The 26,292-nt window shown below is 41.2% G+C and overlaps 2 protein-coding genes across 3 annotated transcripts in view; one reads left to right on the plus strand and one right to left on the minus strand.

Moving 5' to 3' along the window:
* The window catches only part of GLUD1 (glutamate dehydrogenase 1), a 30,421-nt gene extending 7,323 nt beyond the window's left edge, over nt 1–23,098 (minus strand). Inside the window, exons 1-7 of the mRNA XM_042817745.1 lie at nt 22,490–23,098; nt 11,324–11,404; nt 10,454–10,509; nt 9,517–9,580; nt 8,229–8,323; nt 3,564–3,743; nt 2,043–2,180 (exon numbers count right to left, since the gene is read on the minus strand). Of these exons, the coding sequence (XP_042673679.1) occupies nt 2,043–2,180; nt 3,564–3,743; nt 8,229–8,323; nt 9,517–9,580; nt 10,454–10,509; nt 11,324–11,404; nt 22,490–22,919 (1,044 nt within the window). The 5' untranslated portion in view covers nt 22,920–23,098. The remainder of the gene's footprint in view (nt 1–2,042; nt 2,181–3,563; nt 3,744–8,228; nt 8,324–9,516; nt 9,581–10,453; nt 10,510–11,323; nt 11,405–22,489) is intronic.
* A 298-nt stretch (nt 23,099–23,396) lies between these two features.
* The window catches only part of SHLD2 (shieldin complex subunit 2), a 36,666-nt gene continuing 33,770 nt past the window's right edge, over nt 23,397–26,292 (plus strand). For both annotated transcript variants that reach the window (XM_042818076.1, XM_042818074.1), the window contains exons 1-2: nt 23,397–23,646; nt 23,739–23,799. The gene's annotated coding sequence lies outside the window, so the exon portion shown is untranslated. The remainder of the gene's footprint in view (nt 23,647–23,738; nt 23,800–26,292) is intronic.

The raw sequence follows: 26,292 nt of genomic DNA on the forward strand, positions 1-26,292 counted from the left end.
GAGAAAGGGGGATGAAGACATTCACATGCCTTCCATGCAAAAGATGACACGTGAAATAACTCCCTTAGGAACTCTATGTGGAATCATAGGATTGTCTGGGTTGGAAGGGACCCTCAAATGTCATCTAGTCCAACTCCCCTGCAATGGACAGGGACATCTACAGCTTGATCAGAGCCTGGATCGGCCTGACCTCGAACAACTCCAAGGTTGACAGTACCACACAGCTTGGTGTCATCTGCAACTTACCAGAGGTACACTTGATCCCACTGTTGATGTCACTGATGAAAATGTGTCCCTCAGGGGTTCTTCAACCACTTGTCACTATCTCCATCCAGATATTAAGCCACTGACCACCACTCTTTGGGTTATCTCATAACTAGTTCCTTGTTTGCTGAACTGCCCGTTTGTCAAATCCATATCTTTCCAATTTGGAGAGAATGACATTATGGGGGACTGTGTCTAAGGCCTTACTGAAGTCCTGACAGATCACTTCTTCCCTTGCCCATTAATGCAGTTACACCATCATAAAGCAACAAGGTTGGTCAAGCAGGACCTGCCCTTGGTGAAGCCATGCTGGCTATCCCTTATCACCACTCTTTCTTCCATATGCCTTAGCATAACTTCCGGGAGAATCTGCTACATTATTTCCCCTGGCATTGAGGTAAGGCTTAGGTCAGTTGTTCCCTGGTCATTTTTCCTACCCTTCTTAAGGGCTATACTGCCTTTCTTCCAGTCACCAGGGACTTCACCTGACTGCTGTTACTTTTCAGATGTCATCAGAATGGCTTGGCAACTTCATCAGCCCATTCTGTCAGGACTCTGGGATACGTGTCAGTAGGACTCTTCTGGATCCTTAGGATCTTCAGGCTGCTGTGAATCTGATTATTTTATTTTTTTTTTTTGCTTACTTTATCTCCCTCCAGTTTCTACCTTCTGAACCATTTGCTCGAGGCTTGTGTGCAGAGTTAGTGAAGATGGAGGCGAAACTGTTGAATACCTCTTTTCTCCTTGTCTGTTGTTACTACCCTGCCTGTTTTGCTCACGAGGGAAGGTACACCCTTATGGACTTCATTTTTCTGGCTGACATGCCTATAGAAGACTTTCTTGTTCTTCTTTGGGCCCCTTGCCATGTCCAGTTCCAATTGGGTCTTGGCCTTCTTGACCCCATCCTTAGCTTTCACTGTCTATGCATTTTCTCCCTGTTGGAGAGCAGTTGGACCAGCAGGTCCCACTTCAGCCATGCCTGTTTCTTGCCTTCCTTGTCTGAGTTCCTACACCATGGCGTAGAGAGCTCTCATGCCCTAAGGAAAGCTTCCTTAAATATCAAGGGCAGGGAGTAATGGCCTAAAACTTGAACTTAGGAAGTTCTATACTCATGTGGAAGAACTTGCATATGGTACAGGTGATGGAGCACTGGAACTGGTTGTCCAGGGAAGTTGTGGAGTCTCCTTTCAAGACCCATCTGGATGCCCACCCGTGTGACCTGTTGTAGGCTGCCTGCTTTTATAGGGGGTTGGACTCAATCTCTTGAGGTCTGCAATTCTGATCTAACAGCTCTGCTGCACTCCTGTGTCCTTGATGACAAACTCCTAGGGAGTTTTGTTGACTGACTGAAGTTCTGGTTGATCAACTTCAGGTTGATCTGAAAGCTGCCTTTCCTAAAATTAAGCTTCCTGATTTTACTCTGCCTGATACCCCTCAGGAGTGTGAACTCCTCCATTACACGGTCACCACAGACCAGGCAGCCTCCAATCCTGATGTCGCTAATCAGTTCACTTCATCTGTTGAGCAACAGGCCTAGCATTGCATTCCCCTTGCTGGGGCTGTCTATTATGTGGCTCAGGAAATAATTCTTGATAGAGTCCAGGAGCCTTCTGGATTGCCCTCAGCTCACTTTTTCAGCTCACTTAGCAGATGTCAGGGTAGTTATATGAGGCATTACTTTCAGAGCAAGCTACGTATTTCATACCAGTCTATAGTCATCCCATGTGTTTGCAGAGCTAGCAAAAATGAAAGTATTTCTGCATAAGTAAGTTTCATACCAATTTGTAATCTTCTAGTTCCTTTGGGTCAATCCCATCAGGATTCCATATAGAACCATTAAATTCTCCAACAGCAACACATTTTGCTCCAAAACGATGCAAGTATCTCATAGAATGCAAGCCCACATTACCAAATCCCTGAAAGTGAAAAGAGAAAGGAAAAATAGTCAACCCTTCAGCTAAAATGATTATTAGTAGGGTTTATATAGATTTGAAAAGCTGTAAATGGTTCCTTATCTATTGGTACGTCTTGGCATTTGATAATGTGCATAGGAACGATGGAAGAAATGTTACTGGTCTGAATACTACTGTAGAAATTATGTATTTTAGCTGGCAGTGCAAAACTGTGCTAAGTTGTTTCCACTGGATAAAATAGAGGGAATTGTTAACGTTACTCTGAAAGGTTCAAAATGATATTTTATCAACACTAGGAAATTACAACTATGTATCCTATAAATGGTGTGGTATTAAGAGGAATTCATGGATTTTTATATAACCATTCCAAGTTCCAACAAACCTCTGCAGGCCAAGAAATATTCAATTTGTCTAAAGCTTACAAGTATAAAACTCTCCTGGAATGAAAAACAATAAACAAAGCTTCCTGCTAGCTGTGTTTTAATACGAAATGTTATGTTATTTCTTTAATGCTTTTGGAGCTGTCCTGTACAAAACAGATTGTTTAAATGTAGGTAATCCTGCATTTTATTTGCAAGAAAAAAAACTACAGCCTTCCACGAAACTAACTTTAAGTCATTATTCAATATTCTAGAAGTGCAGGGATAGTGTGATGCTGTCTCAGTGCAGGGCAGAGATGTTTGTGTGAGCCCACTGATTAACTAGAAGACAACTTAAAGGCTACAATTACAGCGCTTCTAAGCACTGATACACTGGTACTAAAGACAACTCAAAACAAAGCTATCCCTCAAATCCTATCTGTAGCTCTCCATTCCAAGCTAGTGAATAGAACACAGTATTTCTTAAAATTTTAAGAAATTACTGAATACCAAAGCCTTTCAAAATCCAAAAATTTGAACCTCCAGAAACTTTATGAATGCTGAAGATGAATATTCAACCCTAAAAATTTAGGATAATGTGTTGGCTTTTTACTTTTCCAACTGCTCTTTCCATAGTATAATGAGAATTTCTTCCTCTCCCTCATTTTTTTTAATAAATGCAATAAATGCAGTGTAGGTAGCAGAAGTGTCACAGCTAATTTAAAAGTATGCAGTAGTTCTTGGAACTCCTGTAATAGTGTTTCACTTTGCTCTTTGCAGCCAATGCTCATAAAGAGTGGAGTTTTGGCTCTGTGCCCACACAGTGCCATTATAAGGTCTGTTCTTATAAAACAGTCCAAATTAAAGGGCACCTGTGTTGCTTGAAAAGCATTTCTAAACTTTGAGAGTAAAGGTTAACTCAGAAGTCGTAAAACACTAACAGGGTTAATTGCTACAGCCTTTCTGAAGTGTAGCTCTGAAACTTTCTTCATCACGTTTTTCCCTCCCATTGAAAGAAAAAAATTACCTGGACAGCAAATGTTTTATCTCCAAATCCTGGAGTCATTCCTAATATACTCATATACGATGCTTCATTGATGAAATTTTCAATTCCATGGAAGAGACCACGGCCAGTTGCAGATATCCGTCCGTGGATCCCACCCTGGCTGATGGGTTTACCAGTTACACACGCGTGTGCATTAATATCCTGTAAAACAGTGAAGGAGTTGTGAGTTATTGAAGTAGTCAAATAATAGTTGGAATGGGAAACTTTGTGCACCTCAGGGATAAGGGGAAACGGCTATTGAGAGAATTGGAACGTAATTTAGTGTATATAATCTGATCTGTAAGTTGGTTCTCTTTCCTTAGTTTTATTGAACAGCTTCTCAGAAGTACTCTTGCAGATGTCAGGGAAGTTGCATAATTGGATGTGTTCTGCAAATTTTCTGTTGCATTAAAGTGCATGTGTTAATGTAAAATTGCAGCTAATTACAGTGACATCTTATTGCACTGTTAGCACAGAGCAGATCTTTAATAAGTCAAAAGGCTTTGAGGGATGTTTTTCAATATTCACTCCTATTATAGCCAAACTTTTCATCATTACTCTTGACATTTCAGCTTTTTAAAGGGCTCAGACATATTCTTGTACTAGTCCCAACTAAAGCTAGTTAATCATTTATAAGCAGTGTTTAGTGTTCCTTTATAACAAATTCAGTTTATGAACTACATGTCCAATACCTTCCTGTTGAAAGAATACAGGTATAATTTGATCTCTGAGGAAAATCTACAGTACGAAGATCATACATGAAAGTAAGATATTTTCATGCTTTCATTCAGAAAAGCACTATATACAACCAAGACTCTCTTCATTTGTGCTAGACAGCCAGCCAAGGAATCAGTAGACTACTTAAAACCAGAATGAAATTTTCAGTTGAAATTAGTAGTTTGAAAAAACTTCCGATCTACACATTGCTGGGCTTTGCTCTTCTGTCACTACTGGTTCCCATGCTCCCACACCCTCAAGGCATGGTCGGACAGTGCCTTGGCACCTACTGTGAGTGAAAGAGCAGGGATGAAAGGGAATCCACAGTAATGAGTCTGCCAGCAGCCGGATGGGTTTCTCTTTTGCCAGCAGCACAGAGACTGGGAGGCTCCCTCCTAATACTTGTGCCAAATACATTTGCATGCCGGTGGCCTGAGTGCAAGATGCTTGGTGAGAGGAAGGGAAGGAGCAGATAAAAGTGGTGGCAAAATGGCAGGAAACAACTAGAGCCATAATGGAAGCTAGAACTGTTTATTGTGTGAAAATGACAGTGAGTTAACCATAGTATTTAACAGCCCCATTTTGAAAGTAATAAAAGCAATGGTGGACTTGACATAAATTTACTAATTCAATTTCCTTAGATGTAGCTGCATTTCCCTCATTAAGCTGTATGCTCCCTCTGGTGGCATATCCACTATAAATGAGATTTGTGGTGGTGGTTTGCAAGGGAACGAATCAGCACAGTGTTCTGAAGTAGATTTTCCAGATTACCAGATTTTCATTCTGTTCTTTAGGCTGAAAATACATATTTTTTTGTCTTCATGTATTCACAAAGGAGGAGGTAGATTTTATACAGACTTCCAGCATACAGGAAAGTGTACTTATTAAAGTCCATTCATATGTCATATCACACATTGGGGACAGGAAGTACAGAAGAGTGGAAAGGATGATTTTAATGAAGAACTTTAGTCATATTCAGTTCAATGATCTGGAAACTTGGGATGGATTTTCTGGAACAGTTAACGTGTAGTTACAGACTTGCATGGTTTGGCAAGAAGACACAGCATGAGCTGAGGGTAGGGTTCCAGTCATCTTAAGCCACATACAAACCACTGTCAATTTGGGGAGGGTGAAAAATTAGCACACCTCAGCCTGGAGAAGAGAAAGCCTTCTGATAATGAAATTTTCTTTCCTATTTATAAGCTCCAATTTTTACATGGGTAGATAGTGATAGGGCAAAGGGGAATGGTTTTAAACTAAAAGAGGGTTGATTTAGATTGCATGTCAGAGGGAAATTCTTCACTTAAGGGGTGGTGGGTGCTGGTACAGGTTGCCTAGAGGGGCTGTGGGTGCCCCATCCCTGGAGGTGTTCAAGGCCAGGTTGGATGGGTGACCTGATCTAGTGCCTGATTCAGTGGTTGCAGCCTTGCCTGCAATACAGTGTCAGAATTAGATGATATTTGAGGTTCCTTCCAACTCAAGCAATTTCATGATTCTTATAATGAGATTGTACAATATTTTCTTTTTTGGCTGGAATTAAAGACTTCACCAGCTAAGTTCAGAAACTAATACAGAAGTTCAGACACTCTGAACTTGTATCTTAACCTTTTTCTCTGGTGCAGTAGTGTTCTTGCTTCTCCAACTTTCTGACTTCATAGTTAGGTTTCAAACAGGCTCTCCCCTATCTAATTCTTTTATTTGATTTTTACCTTTTCACTTCAAGCTCCATGCACACATCATGTGCATCCACCAACTAATCAAGTCTGTACATATCTCAGATAGCTCCCATTCTCCAGAGCAATCTTTCTACTCAAATGAATACTGTCCTTTTCATAGCTTCCACCTTTTTTTTTTTTTTTTTCCTGAGTTATAGTTAGCTTCAGTTTTGCTCAGTAGTCATTTTTGTCTCTTAGCCTGTTTCCTTCCTTCCCCTTCGGTCACTTCAATCTATTTCATCACAATTCAGTCACAATTTTAGTTCTTGCTGTGTCAGATAGGAATATCTTTCAAATAACTCTATAAACTATTTCTCATGGATCACTTCTTGCAGCTGTGCCAGAGGTGTTGCCTTCTTTCTCTACACCTGGCCATTCTCCACAATAGCTTGCAAGTCTCATATTGCTACTCTTTTCTCTTCCGTGTAGAGTCAATTTCAGAAAATGAAGTGCATTTGATTTAATGTTTCCTTTTTATTTAATTCACTTCTCAGAAAAATGCACCTAAACCCTCTCAACTGTCTTTGGTCAAGAATAAGACACTGCCATTCAAGGAGAGCCTAGAAATAAAGACCTGTTGTAGTGTAATTCAAACTGCAATTTTAACCTCAGTAGTGGCTTTTTTCAGTAATACATGTATGTGTAGGATGATGTAACAAGCTGATGTGAATGAGTGGAAAGAATAAGATTCTTTTCCTTGCTCAATGTATAATATTCCACATTATTTAAAACACTTCTGTACAAAATAGTGTATGAACTGACTATTAACAAAACTGACTGTGTGCTGAAAGCCTTCCATGTCAGTTTTAATAGAGCAGTGCTGTTGCATTACAGTGGAATATGCATTTCAGTGCAATGAGTTAAATGTTAAAACAGAATGCCTAGACAGTTTCCTTAGATGTTGGAATGTTAAATTGTAACTGCAAGCAATCTGCCACTTTGCACCTTTTAAGTCTTTCTGGTATCTTTCAGCTTTTCATCAGTTCTAAAACTTTATTTAAAGTTTTATTTGCTACATGTGAGTAGCAAAAAAGCAAGTAATGTTTCAGACCTCAAAGCTCTGTACACATGCTATTTAACTTGACTAACAAGCAAGCTAAGGCCTCCTCCTCAAGGTGTTGGTTTTTTTTCTCCCGTAAGGTAACTTGTATTGTGTTTCAGATCTAGAATAAAGCATGCCATCCCCTCCTCTTGCTGTTAAAGGACACAACACAACAGGGCTAGCATTCTGACGGGCCTACTCCCTCAGGAAAGGCAGGCTTGTCTTGTACAGATATACCAGAGAGAAATGTGTGTCAGGGAGCTCTAATGCCTTGCTAATGGGAACATATACCCTGCTGTACTGAAAAACTGCTTGAAATAACTGCAAAAAAGTGAAAAGAAAGCATCTTTACAATTCAAAAGTCACTTGGTTAGGCAAACATGCAGTTGCTCAGCATATTTACAACATAGTATGAAGCTATGGCAAGACTCCTTAGGAAAGTCTGATTATCTGAGAGAGCAGAAAATGTCTGAAAGACAAGCAAGAAAGATTGGATAGTATAACAGCAGTTTTAAATAACTTATCCAGATTTTTTTGCTGTATTTGCCAAAATTATACAATATTAAAGGTTGCCTAGTCAACAGTAATACTTTTGATAGAATCAAAACAGGCACAAATAAGGCGACATAAAGATGAAGGTCAAATAATGTGGGTTTTCATTTTAGTGTTGTACTAATTAATGAGAACTCATATGGTCTGGAGTGCTCAAAATCAAAACTTTTATTTAATACACTTGTAAGTTCAGTAGTCTGAAAGTGAAATATTTCAGTACTTCTAAGACTATATCCACTATTACTAAACCATTAATTAGCAAATTTAAGTTTGTAATTATAGCACTGATGAAAAAGTAGGAGCAAACAGTAGAAATGGAAAAAAAAAAAAATCAGAATGATATCTTTAAAAACAGCACATTATTTTTTCTGAACAGTCACAGTTACAAACAAGCTTAATTGAAGCCAAACATTTAAAGTGTTAGCCTTTAAAGTTTTTCTTCAACTGTACCCTAAAAACCTTGTATCAATTAAGTTGTAACAGTGTTTGAAAATACATTTAGATCCACATAATCAAATGCAATTATACGGTTAAGCATAATGGTAATAAATTTCTAGATGTAAATATTTCTGCAAAGACTAAGAAAGTTTTGATACTTCAAAGCCTCTGCTCAAAACTTACATAGTGTCCTATTGTACTGGCGTAAGTGTCAGCAATCCAAGACATCTCCCTCTCTCCTGTGCTCATATCAGGAGCAGGCACATCAACTCCAGGACCTGTTGGCAACAGTGAAAACAGCTTTTAAGGATCACACCTTAATTGCTACCTTCAAACATTATTCCCCCGGGAATTGAACAGGGCTTGGCAGAGGGGAGCTGTATTCCTGCTTAATCCTCTGTTCATTATTCAAGGAACTGATTCTTCTGGATTCAGTTCAGTTTTAAGCGTTGTATCATGCATTTGTACAATACTATCAAAACCATCAACCCTTCACACAAGATGCTCAGTAAAATAAAGATCAGTCTTGTCACAACTCAGAGTAAAATAACCCATCAAAAGTGTAGTTTTACTTCTTTTATGATCATCATTGTAACAAGAACGGCAACATTCAGGTATGATTTCTATGTACCATGCTGTTATTTTTGCATTAGAATTTTCTTTTTGCATCTGATTGAGTTGAAAAGTTTTATTTAAAAAATCGAAGATGGGCCACTCCTAGCCATTGCACTGTAGTACACACATTTGATTTTTGTTTTTCAAGAGACATTACATCTTTCTTAGGCTTTTGAGAGTACTTTCACACATCTGCTGCAATAGAAGCAAGTTCTGTTTTTTCTAGGTAACTAAATTTAGCATTTACACAACCTATTTAAGATGTCTCACTCAGCAAGATCTTAAATCCAACTGAGTCTCTACAAAGTTGTTTCGCACGTATTTGGAAGAGGCTTGTAAAAACTATATAGCAACAACCACAGATTACAGCAGGCACCTATATTTCTTGCCTGTGTTTCCCCTGCAGCCTGTGGTTGTCATGGGTGAAGTCACCAACTTTCTCTGGTGTGGACATTCCACTTCCTTCCTCTATTTCCTCAGATGTATGCCAGAAGCCTCAACTGAGATGACAGTTACAGTGAAACAGCTTGATACTAGAAATTAGCATTGCAACAGGTTTGGTCACAACTTTTATGATGTTTCTAAGAGAAATGTGAGTCATTTTGGATCCTGTGAGCTCAGCTCTTGTGGCTTTTTAGAGCAGAATACAGCTCACAAAGAAAAGTTAAATACAGTTCCTTGTACAATTAAAATGCAATGACTCAATTCTTGGCAGCATTTTGCTGGAACTATTATGTCAAAATTATTTACAGATCTCAAATACAATTTAAGCATATTGTTTAGTGGTTCCTCCTAATGAACAACAAATCAGATTCCTAAATCTTTGCATGGATTTAGATTTACATTGGCAACATACCAATGAAACCTTTTTTCGCCAGCTCCATGGTAAATCTTCTTGTGATCTTTTCCAATTCATTGTCCTATAGAGAAAATGTAATAAACATTACAAGAAATCATTAGTGTTCATAACTACTTGCTAAAGCCTATGCCCAAGACACTTCCTTTTTTGTTTTTTAGAAGGATGATTAATGTGCTGCCTATACAGTTTATATGCCTTTTCCTAACATACCCTTGATATTCAGGCAGTACAAGGAAATGTTTGACTTGCTTTCTGTACATTCTGATCCTTGATAAGTTAGGAGTGCAGCACAGGAAGAACCACCTGTGCAGAGATTTCTGTCACACAAATCTGATATCTTATGTGAGAGATTTATACCTAGTGACAGCAAGAGCCAGCCTGGCAGTTACGTTACGTAATCAATGCAGTTTAATTACTTTGCACAAATGCTTAAGACTTCTGAGCTTAGAATACCTGCTATCTACTTTAGGAATCTTTTCTATGCAAGTTACTTTAATTAGGGAAAGAAGGCAAGCCTGCAATAAGCTTTTTATAAGCCAGGTTTGTTATCATTTACACTGGAACAATACATTAAAAGGTTTAATGAAGCATAACACTATTTGTCAATATGAAGAGAAACACTAACTTTTCTAGAAACAATTAAATGTGAGCCTTTATTTTTTTTAGAAGTTGGTATTTTTACTAATCAGGTTCCAAATTACTTGTTTTCTTCTTCTGACTTTGAGAAAAAAGTAACAACTAAGTTCAACCTTGGAAATACAGATCTGTTTTGAACCTATTGCAAGCACAAGCTAAGCTCAGCCTCTACAGAGGCAGAAGTGGCAGGAAGTCTCAAGTGGTCAGTAATACCCTTAGAGCCAGTAAGAGCTGAAGTACTGAAGCTGGCAGGCTTCAGTACTGCAGTTAACTCTTTTTCATCTATGATTAAGCTTACTGTGTAGTTCTTGGGATTGATCTTCACACCAGCCTTTGCTCCACCAAATGGCACATCTACAGGAATGCGAAGGAAAATAATTTTATTTTTTTGACAGTAAAGGCAGAGCACATCAATAATGTGTGAGCAAATATGTTTGTTTGGTTTTTTTTCTGATGAGAATTGAGTTTTTGCCATGTTTAGGTCTTCTCATGTGTAAGCTATGATCTAATCTGGGTCCTATTAAAAATAGGAAATCTTTCAAGGGCAGCTTGAAATTTATCTTTCAAATTCCAAAATTAGTGGTTTTGAATTTTCTATGTTGCAAGGTTTCGTGCTTAACTTATTTCCACGAGGTGCTACAGCTTATATTTTACTGTTTTATCTCAAATTTAGGAGTCTAAAGTGGTGCACCTCTATGCTCAATGAGATATTGTTTACAATCAGATAATGCACAGATTCTCTCCAACCTGCCCTACGCTTTAGCAGTCGCACATGAATTGTAATTCATTGTAAGCTGTAAATAAAAAAAAAAGTTTATCACTCCTCCATCTCCACAGCTTCTGTGTGTGAATCCTTTACAGCCTCTACCTGTTCCCCTAGAATTAGCAGCCTACTAATAAGAGCTTGATACACATTGAAGAAACACTTTTACAGGGAAGAAAGTACCAGAATTTGGACTTAGTAAATGAAAATGCAGCTTTATTCAGGCTTAGGTGTCAGCAGTAACAGCAGAGGGAATCTATGCAATTTGTTTTGGTCCCTATATTTTTGTTTCCTAACTTGCTAAACATTTTAATCAGATTAGTGTCTAAAACTTAATCCTTCAGATGCCTTTCAGTGCTGATGGCAATTAAAGATTCTATCTTTGCTTGAAAAATCATCACTTACCAACCACAGCACATTTGTATGTCATTAGAGATGCTAAGGCTTTCACTTCATCCACACTAACATCCAAGCTGTAACGAATACCTGCAGAAAACAGGAGGAAAAAAGAGAATTCACTGAACAACTTCACAGGCACAAATTGAGAATGTTAACCCCAGGCCTGTATTTATTAACTTAACTGCTTTCAGTCTTCGATCCTCCATTCTCCTACTTATTTGTCCATTTTTTACCTAGAATTCAAGACTTCAGCAATTCTTTAAGTAGTTTAACAGAAGCAATCAAGCTCCAAAGGAAGACAAAGCATGCTGATCAATGACCTAGAGTAAAGTTCTTGAGAAGGCTGATAAGGCTCACCAGCATTCTGTAAGATCTTTAGCTTTGCACTTTATTGTTTATACAAGATCAACTGTGTAGCTGAATGTAACTTACTAGTACATGTTAAAATCAAGATCTTGCTAGAGTAATGCAAGCTCCTGCTAAGTTGCCATGTGTTGGCTGTAGTCCAACAAAACCATACGTAGCATCAGCTCTGACTACTAGGTGCTGCCAAGTAACAGAGAGCTGCATGCCACTCCTCTAATTCAAATCTGTTCAAAACATCTTGATGGAATAACTATCCCAGCCAGCTCGTGTGTGACTAGGCCACCCACCCCACCGTTTGTGAAAGGCTGCCCTCACTTGTATTTCCTGCTCTTAGTCATCCAGCAGCGTGCGCTGACAAATGGTCTCAGTGCAAGTTCAAACAAATTGCTGTGGGTTGACAGCAGTGAGGGTGCAAAAAAATAAGAGATCACAGCCTTCAAAGTTGTTCAGAGCTTAGAAGGAAATGATTACACAATGGCAGGGAGACCCGTCAACTGCCTGACTCTTGCTCATCTTCTAAAAATGGGCTGTAGCTCCCCAGTAGATTGAATTTGATGTTAAAATTGTGGTAGTTGCATAGTGGAAAATATTCTCTAGCCAAAATGATAGGATGTATACATGCAGAAGCCTAAAGATGAAATTTAGGACCAGCACAATGCCCAATGTCATGGGACAGCAAAAAAAAAAAAAAAAAACAAAAAAACAACAAAACAACACCTCTAGCGATGTATGAGCTTCTATCCAAGTTTCTCCTGCATCACTAACTAGACAACAGAACTCTGGAGGATTTATTCTCTCCTCCCTCAGCTTCCCAAATCCTTGGCTGTAGGTTGTGCCAAGTTTCACGGTGGATTGTACGGGCACAGAGTGTCCTTTAGATGCTAGGACAAGGCATCACTAATTCCTTATTATGTAAAGAGAAGACCATGTTCAGGTCCTTAAGAGTGAAAAAGGCCAGCATACATTATCCAGACTAAAGCACTGTGCCACTGTGAAAGCCAGACCTGAATGATCTGGAAACCATCCTGGTTTCAGAGGAACAGAGTGCTGTTCAAAACTGAGGGCCAACCTCTGCTTTCTTATGCCTGTTCAATTGGGAAAAGAAAAGCCCAGTCCTCCACAGAACAGAATTTAAATTTAGTGTGTATATGGGGGAAGGGTGGCCTCCAAAGGCAAATTAACTAGTTTTTGACTTAGGCAGATGTGAAGGTGTTACTGCTGAGGTTCAGGAACCTCTCTCAAAGGAAGAGATCTTTGAAATACAGGATCTATTAAAGTCCACCACAACAGCTGAGGATAAAACATATCTGCTTTTGTAGCAGGTCTTACTCAGATCTCTTGGAGGAGCAGTTAAGCTTTTGTGGAGCCTTGTGCAAGAGCAAACCCCACAGTGTCACTGACTGTCCTGCTTGGTGGTCCTGGCCCTGCAGGTATGCTCTGGGGAATGCTTCCTCCAGGGTACTGCTGGAGCCAGTAAAGACTGAAGCCCCAAACCCTGCTGAGCAGGAGTGAACTCTGTCCCTCCAGCCCCACCAGAACCAGGACACTGTGTATTGATTCAGTCCACATAGTTACTCAGACTTCACCAGGTTATGTACACAAAACTGTTCTGCCAGAATGATGCCAGTACTATTCCTGCAGGCACCCAATGTGTCCTTTAGTAATATATAGAATCAGTAGGGCAGTTAAATAGTTCAGGATAGCTGTTTTGTACAGTTTTAACAGGGAACCAAAGTACAAAAGGAGAGATTAGCTCCCTCACACTCCATATGGAGGATGCAGTATGAACAGGTGAACAAAGAGCAGTTTGAAGACTTGTGCAGAAGCTCCGGTTTAGTAGCAGTACAGTCACAGGTTGCTATAAATTTTATTGTAACAAACATTAAACTTTTATACAAAGTGTACTAGAGAAAAAGCCCTGAGGCTAATAAAGTATGAATGTGCTTTCATCTGAAACACCTACTTGTCACCTGTATATGAACATCAGAATAGGGGCAGCTTTTAGAATTGAGACTGAAATCATCCTCTTCTGGACAACTTTATATTTTGAGCAGAGTTGAGCCTTAAATAGTTGTAATTGAAATGGCTTGTTGCATGGCTTACTGTTGTAAATGAGAGATTAGGGAAATCTGACTTGAACCAACGTCACTAAGCGCTTTCTTCTACTTCATCTGCTAAAATGTTTTATTTTGATGTCAGGTATAGCTCACAGTGTGGATTTCAGGTTCCCTGACAGGAAGTTCCTGCCCTCTGTGGCATGGGTGGATAGCATCAAGGATGTGCCAACAGTCTGTTCTGCTTCATGCCTTGGCTGGGTATTAATTTTCAGGAGCTGTCATTCTTCTGCAGCAGGCCTACCTCTCACCAGGGATGTTTTCTGTGGTAAGCTGGTAGGACTGATGAGAACTAGGCATCTGAGAATGCTGTACATTCCAACTGCAAGGGAATGCACAAAGATAAAAGACTTAATTTCTGTTCTATTTAGATGTGAGTGGAATTTAGTTTAACAGCTTCCTAATTTGGCAGGAGGAAGCATTGCCATTCATTTGTATGGCTCTTTTGGCAGTGCTGCTATGCATTCAACAGTTGGATTCTAAAAATGGACTATATATAAGGATAAAGAATTGTGGGTTTTTTGTGGTGGTTTTTTGTTTGTTTGCTTTTTAAGATTCTAAATACATGAGCAGTGAAAGTAACCACTACACAGCCTTACTGGTTTTTGGACCCTAGTATGTTCCACGCAGTAAGTCTCTGGAAACTCAGGGCACTCACAGCAAGCTAGCCAGACAACATAATTTGAAGAAAGCCTCCAGTTACAGTATGAGTCACTGCCATGGAAAATACTTTTCGTTGCAAAAACATACAGATTCTTGTTCTAGTTAAGAATTCTCCTTCCTTGCCCCACCCCAAGAAGTTAAACAGCGTGCTAAGCCTGAGTTTGTTTTTCTATGTGTGAGACATTCCATATGAGGAAATATTTTCATTTCAGTGTTGTTTCATTACTGGTCAGCAGAAAGGTCAGGCTTTGCATTGTCTTCGCTTTTAAAGCTTCCATTCTCTGACCTTTATTGTGGAGACGCACTCCCCCTGATTACCCCCTGCACTGAGCCCAAAGCTTACTTTGGTCACAGTAAATTTTGCATATGATATAAAGTTAGATTCTTAGATGTTACGCATTCACCTTCACTTTGCCAAAAAGAGGTAGCAAAGTTCTCAAAGTATGGTACTTTCTGAAACAAATGTCAAAGCAGTAATTATCAGCCTGACTGCATTTTGGATGCTGTGATTATAGAAGTCAGTTACCATTTTAATCAATAGGTCTGTACCAACAGACATGCAACAAAGATCTTTTTGTTTCAGAAGAGGCTCCACACCCTCCTAGATTTTATGTTGTATAGATTCCAGCCTGTTCATCACGCTCAGCATGTGTTATGCTGCCTTATTAATGTACAGAATCATCAACTATTGGAAGATGATTACTGCTCTTCTATCATGCCTAAGGATCTGTTTAAATGTGCCGCACACTTAAGTTGCTGACATTGTTTCCTGATCAGCGATGACAAATGATAGTGCCAACATACTCTCTTACCACTAATGAGAATGAAGCACTCCAAGCCAAGTCTCAAAACTAAAGCATTGCCATAGCAACCAAGCAAAACACTCAGAGAGCTGCTCCTCCTGCACTGAGCTAAGTCTCTCAGCTTCACCACAACACGGAACAGATTCGTACCTCAGTCGAAATTATTCTTGCCTAACTGAGGCTTTTGTCCTGTGCTCACTTCAGTGTTCTCTTCTGGTTGTGATTATCATTTGAGCTTTGAAATTTAAGTGGGTATTTTACAGGTCAGTACTCCTGTTCAGATGGTGCGTTTGCTCTGCTCGCCTCTGTCTGCAAAATGCTTGCTCATCACAGTAGGCATTTCAGGACAGAGCCATCCTGTACTATCTATACAGCATGCAGCTGAACAAGCCTTACAATCTCATATGAAACTTTTTTAGGACTCACTCCGGCTGTATTCTTCTCCCATTCAGCAACACTGGTTTCTGCAGTGGCTGTGTGAGTTAACAGCTCATCTGACCCCACCCAGAGGCTGACACCATATCTAGAGATTCAGTAAGAATGCCCATGCTGTTAAAACTATTCCAAGGAATCCGTAAAGCAACTCCAGTATTTATTGCAATGCCTTAGTTCTACATCTCTAGATTATGTATATCATTTTCATTTAGAAGAAGTTTGGGAAGTAAATAAATGAGATTATGGAATGTACTTATTTCAAACTCTGCACATTAGCTATAAGGATATACATATTTCTACACAGTAGAAACAGATCTTCCAGGCAATCCTTAAGCTCTTTCAAAAGAAGTACATTTTTCTAAGTCCAAATATCAGCAATCCTTTTAGCCTTCCCTATAAAGAAATTACTCAACCTTATTTAACCATATGAAAAGTGTGGTAAACAGTACAGTGACAAATTAGTAATTATGGAAGACTAAGAAATTCCAGACGAGTCTCTAACAAAGCAGGATGAGTAATTCAGTGCTGGAAAATAAGAATACTGTTCAACAATCAGTTGCAAGAATTACTCATCCCTAAATTCAATTCACTAACTGCCAAGGGAAGAATATTTGGTTTTTCACGTACAGCATTAACCGGCTACAACTTGGGGCAGGGGAGATGCTTCCCACCATTCTGATCTGCTCAGAAGCATTTCTTCAGTGAGCATTAAGGTACTCAACCAGGCAGAACTCGTCAGTATACAGCTCCCTGTGTACTATTAACAAGCTGTTCTATTACTTGAAATGCGTATAAACATACGTGCATGTAAGTTTATTTCATTTTGTGCAGAGAAAAGCCAAGAATGTTGCATTACAACAAGCCTCTGGGAGTACTAGTAAGATATTGCATTTTTAAAGGTGGATACAGCAGATGTTGTCTAACACTGGGCAGGCACATCCTACCTGAAAGAATACACATAGAATACTGCTAGAAGGTTGGATCTTACCTACAGAGCTACCTCAGCACTACCTAAAGGATGAGGTTGTCCATCCAGCTGCACTAAGGACAATATAGTGGTAGGTAAGAACTGACATGGGAGAGGCAGTGATACTGCTTCCATGCAGACATTAATACCATCAGCATGGGTGTGTGCAGAGGGCGGAAATAACAGGCTGACCATGGCAGTTCAGATGCCATCGGATCTGCAAAACAGTAAGCCAGTGCTGGCATGAAGCAGGTAAACTCTATGCTGTGCCTAAGAATTTAGATCCTAATGAGGCGGAGCTGACGCAATTCATGCAAATCAGATGCATAGAATACCTGCCTGGATGACACAGAGAACATGAAGGAAACTCAGGGGAGAGGTTTCCCTTCCTCACTCCCCCACGTGTTTATCTAGCAAGCCCAGAGCTGAGAGCTTTCTCTATAAATAGACAAGGAGCCAACAGTAGCAAGGGAAAACAACTATTTAAATCAAGGACAAAGCTGGCTACTACACAAACTGTGGGAGATGACTGCGTGAGAAAGCAGAGACTAGAAAGATTAAAAACCAGAAGGAGGCATAGCCTGTTACTGGAGTATCAGTGGCAAAAAAAAACAATGCTAATGGTCCACTGAAAAAAGCAACTAGTTTAGAAAAGGACAGCAAAAGCATAGGCTGCACATTCCTTATCCTGCTGTTTTTTGTTTTTTTATTTTGTTCTTCAATTTATCTATGTATCCATTACTAGTCTAATTTAAAAGTTTGTTATCCTACAATAAGAAAACAGAAACCCATGAAAATAAGGCACTTGTATAAGCTTTAGCTCTAACACTGCAAGTGTTACCAGGGTTAGGCTAATTACCCTTTTTTTGTTTAACTTTCAGATTACTTCAAAATTAGACCTGTTTTCCATGGTCTGTTTCAGGTTGCTGATGGTCTGTTTATTCTTCTAACTTTTATAGGACTCTCAAACATTTCCATATCTTATCCTCTATGACCAACTGGGACAAAGATACGGCCTCAGAACTTTCAAGCAAAATATCAAAGCAACCCCAGATCAACACAGTTGAAGTAAAACTGAAGTAAAGGTGCCTTACATTACTATACCTTATTTTTCCCACTTAAGGGAGTAAACCTTGTCATGGCAGCCAAGCCACCACTGGTACTGGTCTGTTGCAAACAAGGCTACCAGCATCTATGCATATAGTTCAAACAAGAATATGTGCACAACTGCAGCTGTTTGGTGATTGGATGCTGAGATTAGCTTTAGCCATAGATTGCTGCAATGAAAAAACTGCAGCAAAGGTAAGACAAATAGATGTCACCTTATGCAGTATGAAGCTCATTAACATGAACTTGGGACAAGTAAGAAGGAAAAATGCTGATAGGCAGAAGGAAAGCTGCCAAAAACAGAAAATAAGATAGTTCTGAAATACTGAAAAAATCTCCTTCCATGAACCAGCCAAAGCAGTACCATACAAAAAATCATCAGATCATCTGACTCCAAGTCAACTGAGCAAGTGAAATAGATTTGTATTCTAAAACAGATCATAAACAGAATTTTAATGTAACATATGACAAATTTTTTGAAACCCCTATATAAGTGGAAGTCAGAATCTACCCTGGAACTGAAGATTTAAAAATTTCTCTGAACTGAGGAAGCAGATAAGACTTGAGGCAAGTTGGGTGAGCACAAACAAAAGGTAGGCTGTTTCCCAACTCAGATTTATTTGGTTTCATTGATAACAGGTCCACTGTGGAGTCAGGTAACATGAAAAGGCTTTAAAAAGTTTTAAAACCATTTTATAGCTGTATCCCCACAGTAAGTGCTGCCTAGCAAACATGGAATCAGTTCCATACTACTGAGCAGGTAGGAACTCAATAAGCTTACTTGTATTTGCACAATGGTTATTTTCACTAATCTGTGAAATAGTCCTTCATGTTAACCTATGAAGGAAGACAGTTGTCAGCAGACACATGAAAAAGTAGCTTAACCAGTTGCATACCTTCCACAGAACCTGATAAAAGTATTTACAAAGATTCATTATTTTAAATAGTAACTGAGTGGATACTTTTCAATGGAGTCATTTGTATTCAGCCATTTCGTTTCCTGTACTCTATTTGGTTTGTTTTAGTTCTTCAGCCAGCTGTCAGTGCAATGAATAAGAGCAGCTGTGGTTTCCTGTTAATTCCGGCCACTAGCATGCAAACTACTACATAAGCAAGGGAAAGAATAATGTGACCCACTGCATGGATCCAGCTACCATGAGCATTAGTCCCGTCTTGTTTTGATCAAAAGCAACTCGAGTTCCTCCATGCAAGAAAACTGCTCATGTCCACAAATATCTGAAGGACTGGGGGCAAGTGGATGGGGCCAGGCTCATTCTGGTGGGCCCAGTAACAGGTCAAGAGGCAGTGGGTACAAAGTGGAAGAAAGGAAGCTCCACGTGAACATGAGGAAAAGCTTCTGCCAAGACAGCCTGTGGAGTCTCCTTCTTTGGAGATACTCAAGACCTGCCTGGATGCTTTCCTGCATAACCCACTGTAGGGAACCCACTTTAGCAAGGGAGTTGGACTCTGATCTCCAGTGGTCCCTTCCAACCCTTACAATTCTGTGTTCTGTAATATGTTCTCAATGGCATGTGGAGGTACTCAATCAGTTTCTAGTCCAGCTAACATCTCACTTGCAGAAAATGGAGTGTTTAAACCCTAGATTTGAGTATTGTGAGATCAATCGCTTAAATTTGTGACCGTTTTGGAAAGATTCCGAAGCACAGGAGAGAAGTGTGTCAAAAAAAAAACCTGCTACCTTCCTGAGTTGCAAAGGTTTGTAGTTCTCAGAGTCAAGAATTCTTTTATCTACAAATTAAGTGTTGCAAGATGCAGAAAGTTATTTCTATTTTCTCTCTCTCTGTGATGTGAAAAACAAATACTGAAGTTACAAACACAGATTTCCTAAAATTGCTTCTCTTGACCCAGAAAAGGGTTACATGCAGTTCTGTGCAGTGACAGTGTCTGACGCAATCAAGTTGGCTTGTGTTTCTAGACCCACTTGATGGGAGAGTGAGATAAGTAAGCTATTAAATATTTTCCTATAATATTAAATGTGTATTAGGATGTTAGAAGTAGGCCTTTAAGAGTGTCATGCTTGTTCAGGAACATGACAGCCAAGTTTCCACTGAGGTATAGAAGTTTGTCTACAGAAAAACTTAGGGCTGATCTTGAATTTGCCATCATCCAGCCCAACCCATGTGCTCTGCCGTTCCATCTCTGCACCAGGCCAATTGCCTGCTTGGGACCCTGACTTTCAAGGCAAGCCTCTTATGACATTTGCTCTGCTGAGTTCTGCCTAATTGCAGACAACAGAAATGACTACAAAAGGAGGTATGGATGACCAGTAGTTTCTACTGGCAGGTATCACCTGCATGCACTGAGTTTTAAATCTGCTTTATAAAGGTCAACTTTGCTTTAAGGAGGTTGGCACTTTCCAGATCAGGGCTGGACTACCAGGGATTGAGGTTTCACCAAGGGGTGAAAGAAGTGCAGACAAAAAAAGTTGAAGATGACATCAGTAACTGAAGAAAAAAGATTCTAATTGCTACAGTGCTAAGCTATAAACACAGGTGTTCAGTAGAAATGGTAAGGCGCTGCTTAAAATGTAGAATTATTACAAATAATTCAGTTTCTGTTTCCCCAGTAATGAGCTCTCTCCAGGTCTATAGTGTTTAAAAAATAATTTTAAAAAAGTATTTGATTTACAGTTTTTCTTGGTTAGTTCCTGGTTAAATCTGTGAATGAACATAAACAAGAAAGTACGCAGAAGCCATACAGTCATTCATGAAGAATTTTAGTATGGATGTGTGTCCAGAAATAAGGAGTAAAACTAGACAACAACCTTGAAAATACTAAAATCATTTATTTCCTGCACCCATACTTACTTCTTCCATCACCTAAACTGCAAACAGTGGTATTTAATATTCTTCAAAGCTTATTAAAATGCATACCATGTACTTTTTCTGTAGATGTCCCTGAAGATGCAAACCTAAATCCAACTACAACTGTACAACTGTACAATATCTAAAGCTCCAGGAATGCAAGGAAGATGAGAAGTATAGTGCTTCTTCAAAGAGTGACAGACATGACAAAGCGTACTGATTTGCTAGTGATTACCTAGCAGTTAACTAAAGGCTCAGTACAAATCATAGGTCCTTAAAAACATAACATTTGGTATGGGGAACAATTGATCAAGCTACTTCACACTAAGTGCAAAGCCAAACTTCACAAGCCTGCATCTGTGATGTTAGGAACTGTGCAACTCCTAATGCTCTGAAAGCCTTCCAGCTGCCAGCTCACCCCCTTCTTTTAAAAGGTGACCTTATGTCCCTTGCTGCTTCAAATCACTTAGGCTGTACTCTGGACTCAGTGCGTGGGACACTCACTGCAGCAAGCTCTTCCATTTCGTACTAGGGAGTTTGAGTTACAGTGCACTGGGCTTTGTGTATTTTTTTCCCCTCCTGTGGAATCTACCAAGATTCTAGTTTAAAAATCACTTTTAGACAAAAGCTCACATGGTTGGTGCACTCCAGACGGATGCAGAAATAACTTTGCCACCCCTTTTCCTGGCAGTTTCAGAAATGTTTCTGGTTTGCACACCTCTTTAACAGCAGGTTTCAAGCAGCCTATCTACACGTAATGTATCTCATGTCCTGTTTAAATAAACTATAAATCCAGGTCTGTCATCTGATAATAAGCAAATCCCTACACAGCACTGGAAGGTAAAATCCATTTGCAATCACACTGCATTGAATAGAGGACAAAGAAAACATCATTGGCAAGTCCTTCCTTAACCCACGGTGTAGAATGGCACAAGAAGAATAAAGACAAACCCTGAGGGCTAGCTATTTTCCTTAGCTGTGATTTTTAACAGCCTTGAAATTTTCAGTGCACGAGAATTGTGTCTTAAGAGCCACATCATTTACTTCTTGCATCTTTTGGATCTTATCTGAGACTGCAAGAAGCACAGTCGTCCATAGCATCAAGCAGTAAATCCAGGAGCCTACTGGCCTGAGGAAGCAGCCATGGACCACAGCCCGCAGGGCGCAGCTGTAACTTTCCACACATGCTCCAGTGTTGGCTCCAGGCTCGCAGCAGACAGGCTTAAGGGACGCTGCTGAAAATCAGGGAATTCTGCTGAAGATTTATAGAGATGCTGATGTGGAACAGAGGGTAACTGATAGCCAGATTCATTGTTTGTTCACGTGCAGAGTGTTTTGTAATTCTTCACTGAGAAAACAAACATTCCTCTGGTTCTGAGCAGCACCGATAGCTTCCAATACGTCATGTCAGATCCTAAATAGCATGTTATAATTTCATTTGCTCCCGAGCTGTGCTCCATTACCCGCCTGCAGCTCCTAGCAGTAACACAGGCAGTACCGAAAAGGGCTTTGTGCGAACAGCAGCAGCAGCAAACAAGCATAACTTAGGCAATGACAGTTCAGCAGTGCGACACCCGCCGGTGTCTGACAGAGAATTACAGCAAGGGCAGCTGGGCAGGCCGGCGTGCTGCGGGCAACCCGGTCAGCCACCGCCGCGGGTTGCCGCGGGACGTTATGAAGGGGGGAGACGCGTCAGCAGGGCAGGCTGTGCCGCAAGGACGGGGGCGCTGCTCTCGATAACGGGCCCCGCAGCTCCGGCGCTAACCGCCGCCCGGGCCGGGCCAGCCACCGCGCACCGTCCCCTCCCCCGATCCCCCGGCCTCAGCACGGGGCGTTCCGAGGCAGTTCCGCGGGGCACCGCGCGGGGCAACGCGGGGCGGCGCGGCTCTCACCTCCCTTGCAAGGGGTGCGGTGCTGGCTGTGTTGCGCCCGGTAGCCCTCGATCACTTCCCACTCGCCGTTGTCGCGCTTGATGGGGAAGGAGACGCTGAGCACGTGGTTGCAGGGCTTGATGATGCGCAGGATGCCGCGGACGCGGTGCCGCCGCTCCTCCATGCTCTCGCGGGTGCGCAGCCCCTCTACCAGCTTATCTTCCACGATGCTGGCGCCGCGGTCGAAGAAGCCCTCCACCATCTTGAAGAAGTTGGGGTCGTCCTCCTTGGTGGCCGCTTCGCAGTAGTGCCGCCGCGGGCAGCGACCCCCGCCCCACGCTGCCACCGCACCCCCGGCCGCCGCCGCCGCCGGCCCGCCCGGCTCCGCGCCCGCCAGCACGGCGCTGCCAGCCAGGCGGGCGGCCAGCTGCTCCCCCAGGTAGCGGTACATGGCGTCGGCGCTTCCGCTGGACGCGCAGGGACGACGCGAGCCGGTGCTGCTGCGGCCGCCGCTCCACAATAGGCGCGGGGCGCCGCCGCCGCCGCCTTTAAACGGCCTCGAGGTGGGGGGGGGAAACTTGGGGGGAGTACGGAGAGACAGGAACGCGCCGCTCCTCCGCACTACGCATGCGCGCCGCGCCACCGCCCCGCCCCGCCCCCGGCGGGACGCGGGGGGAGCGGTGCGCGCCCCCGCGGCCCTTCCTTTCAAAGGCGCCCCCTGGGCGCCTAGGAAGGCGTGCGCGCGTGCGCGCGTGCGCGGGCTCCGCCTCGCTGCCGGTTTTCTTTCAGGCCCGAGCTCGGCCTCCACCACCAGTAACAGTACCTTGAAGCTCTACTCCTGTGGCGGGTTACTGCGTCCTGGTGGCTGTGAGTAGTGATAGCAGCGAGGCCCCTCGTGTGCGCCGCGCGGAGCTGTGCGGGCAGCGCGGCGTGCCGCTGTAAGCGGAGCTGCGGGCTCAGCGTGTGGGGCCCTGAGCTTTGTCCGTGCCCGTGTGTTTGGAGCACCGGCACTGCTGCTGTCCCGTGTGCTGAATGAGCTGCGCGGCCGCCTCGTGAAAATAAGTAGCTCCCCCCTGTCTCAGTGTTTCAAATAATCTGCGGAGGTGGGAGTCAAAAGGCAGCCGAAAATGATGTGCGCCATCCCGTGTTCCCTAATCATAGGTGTTGAGCAGTCAAAGGTGAGCTGATTAGGGAGGCTTATAAAAAGCCTGTCAGGTGTGGAAGTGGCAGTTGTAATAACCAGAGGTTAACAGCATCTTCTCTTTCACAGCGTGCTATCAGGAGGTTCGTCTTTGAGTAGCTGTGTTAAGAAGAACCAGCTGGTTTCTAAGGTAAGTTTTATTTCATCCTCACATCCAAGAGTTTCATTAACCTTCAGTTTTCTCTTAAATATTAGTCTTACATACATGTGCCTTTCTTCATACATGGAAATACACAGCTACACATATGTAGTGTATTTATGTTTTTACAGTAATACCTCTCTGGGTAGAGTATTAATCAGACTTTATAATGGGTTCTTACTAAAAACATGCAACAAGGGAGATGAACAAGCTGATGTAACTTATCTGAGCTTCTGAAACATCTTTGTGTGCTACTTGATTACTTTCTAGCTATACATGCAATAAAGCGCACTATATTGTGCCTCCACGAGGAAATGCAAATTTTAAGGTGTAATAGTTTCAAAGCAAACAAAATCAAATCTTATGTGTCAAATTTTAAAGCCTGATGGATAAAATCAATTCCGCATCTCGTATTCAATCCTTTCTGCTTTAACACCAGAATATTATGTGGTTAACTATTTGAAAATCTGCAGCTGACCAAGGTGATCTCTATCCTGTATCTGGCATCATTAGTAGCTATTTTATAAGTGAAAATAAAAAGCTAAGAGGTCAGTAAGGTTCAGCATAGTGTTTTCTGTCAGTATTATTCAGTTGAACTAAAATGTCCCTAGGATGAACTGCGTTATTTCAAGCTAGAATAGCGACTACTAGTTAGCATCCCAGTTGCCATCCTTGTTGGCTCACCAAAGCAGGTAAGAGAACACAAAACGGAAATGAGGACTCTGCGCAAGACTTAGCAACTTCACTCCTTCTTTTGGCTGAGCCGATTTGAATCCAAAGTAGACCCAGGATTGCCTTCTGTTCTGAGTTTTCAGTATGCGCATTCACTGGGCGATGTTCATTCAGTGAATTTGAGCTGAGAACTAATCCTTTTGTGTGCTAAACTGAGAAACTTCCTGGTAACAGAAATGCAGTTTTTAAATGCTCTGCAGGTGGAGTTGTGTCAGCAAGCTTTGAGTATTTGGCCTTAACGCATGAAGTGTTTAGCATTTCTCATGTTTTTCTTATCAGATAAATTGATTATGCAATAAAATCCAAATATTGTTTGTTTGTATGTCTAAGAACTCTTTTCTAGTGATTCTAGAAATGACTTGTTTTATTAAATTAAGGCTGCAGTCTAGTGGGGTAATTAAGCATTTCTTGAAGTTGAAACGAGGTCTTGTTTCTCATTTAATTTCATGTGTCAATAATTTTGTATCCCTAACTTATTACATCAGAAATTACAGAAAATGCTTACTTTTCTTGGGTATGCTATACAGTACTGGTAATGTTGCAATAATACATACACAGGTGGATCTCTCATGAGGAACATAAAACAGTGCCATGCAAAATTGCATTTGGGATACATGCATAAAACCATGGACAGTATTGTGGATACAGTAATGTGTTGAAAATTTATGTTTTTTAAAGTATTCTGGGGTCTTCTGGAAAGGAACTTGAAACTTTATATCTAGTGCCGTTAAGATCACTGGGCGTGGAAACAGTGTGGTGTCTCAGTAAGACTAGATAAGCACAGAACTTGGCACAGTTACTCTGCAAGAGTTGAGGCTGTCATTGTATTTTCCTGTAAAGTATAGGGTATGCAGTAGGCCATATGTGTATGAGGTCTCACAGTACTTGCATATTGTGGCTAAGTATGTTACTATACTATCAAACAACAATCTAATAATTATTTTGTAGGTCTTAAGGCATTGCCTAGTTTTACAAATTGGGTTTTCTATCTTGACGATGATTTTAAGTTTCATGTTAAAGAAAATGTAGAGTGCATAGATGTCTCTACTTGAGAATCTTGTACCAGCATCTTCAGAAAAGTTGGGGGAAACTGTTTAAGTGTGTGTTCCTTTTTACGTATGTAGGTTTCTCTGACATTAATGCTTCCTCCTTTTTCCATGGAAACTACGGCAGATTCAAGGAGCGCAATAACACTGATAGATCGAGTTCTCAGCAAAAAACCATTTGTTTTTCATCATTGTCTCCACTGTCAGTTATGCATTTTTGCCAGCCATGAACAAGGGTTTGTATGCCATGCTTGTAAAAAAAAAAAAATAAAATCTGTGCGGTGGTTTTGGAACATAGCTTGTCTTCCACATTGCTGTTGCCACTGTTGAAATGTGCCACCCACCATCCCAATGTGCTCACATCCACTGTTTGGGCTCTATAAATGTTCAGCAGGCATTGGTGGTTGTCAGCAGGTGCAGTTTCTTCTGCATGGAGGAATTCAGTCCTGCCCATTTGCTCCACATACACTTCCATGTCAGATGCCATCTAGTCTGATTGGCCCTCTGCTGCCATCTGTCACATGGCAACAAAACATAAGAAAATATTGATGGAAAGATTCAACCTCGATTGCTGTACCATCAACATCTGCCTCCAATGCTGCAGGTCAATGTAGTAACATAGGAGGTATTACTTTTGGAGCAGCCCTCCTATATAATTTTCATAAGGTATGCCGTAGTTTAAATATGTAAGGAAGCTTTACTGATC

Source organism: Centrocercus urophasianus, unplaced genomic scaffold, assembly GCF_019232065.1.
Source record: "Centrocercus urophasianus isolate 14NV4802_14NV808 unplaced genomic scaffold, USGS_Curo_1.0 seq_17, whole genome shotgun sequence".
NCBI classification, from domain to species: domain Eukaryota; kingdom Metazoa; phylum Chordata; class Aves; order Galliformes; family Phasianidae; genus Centrocercus; species Centrocercus urophasianus.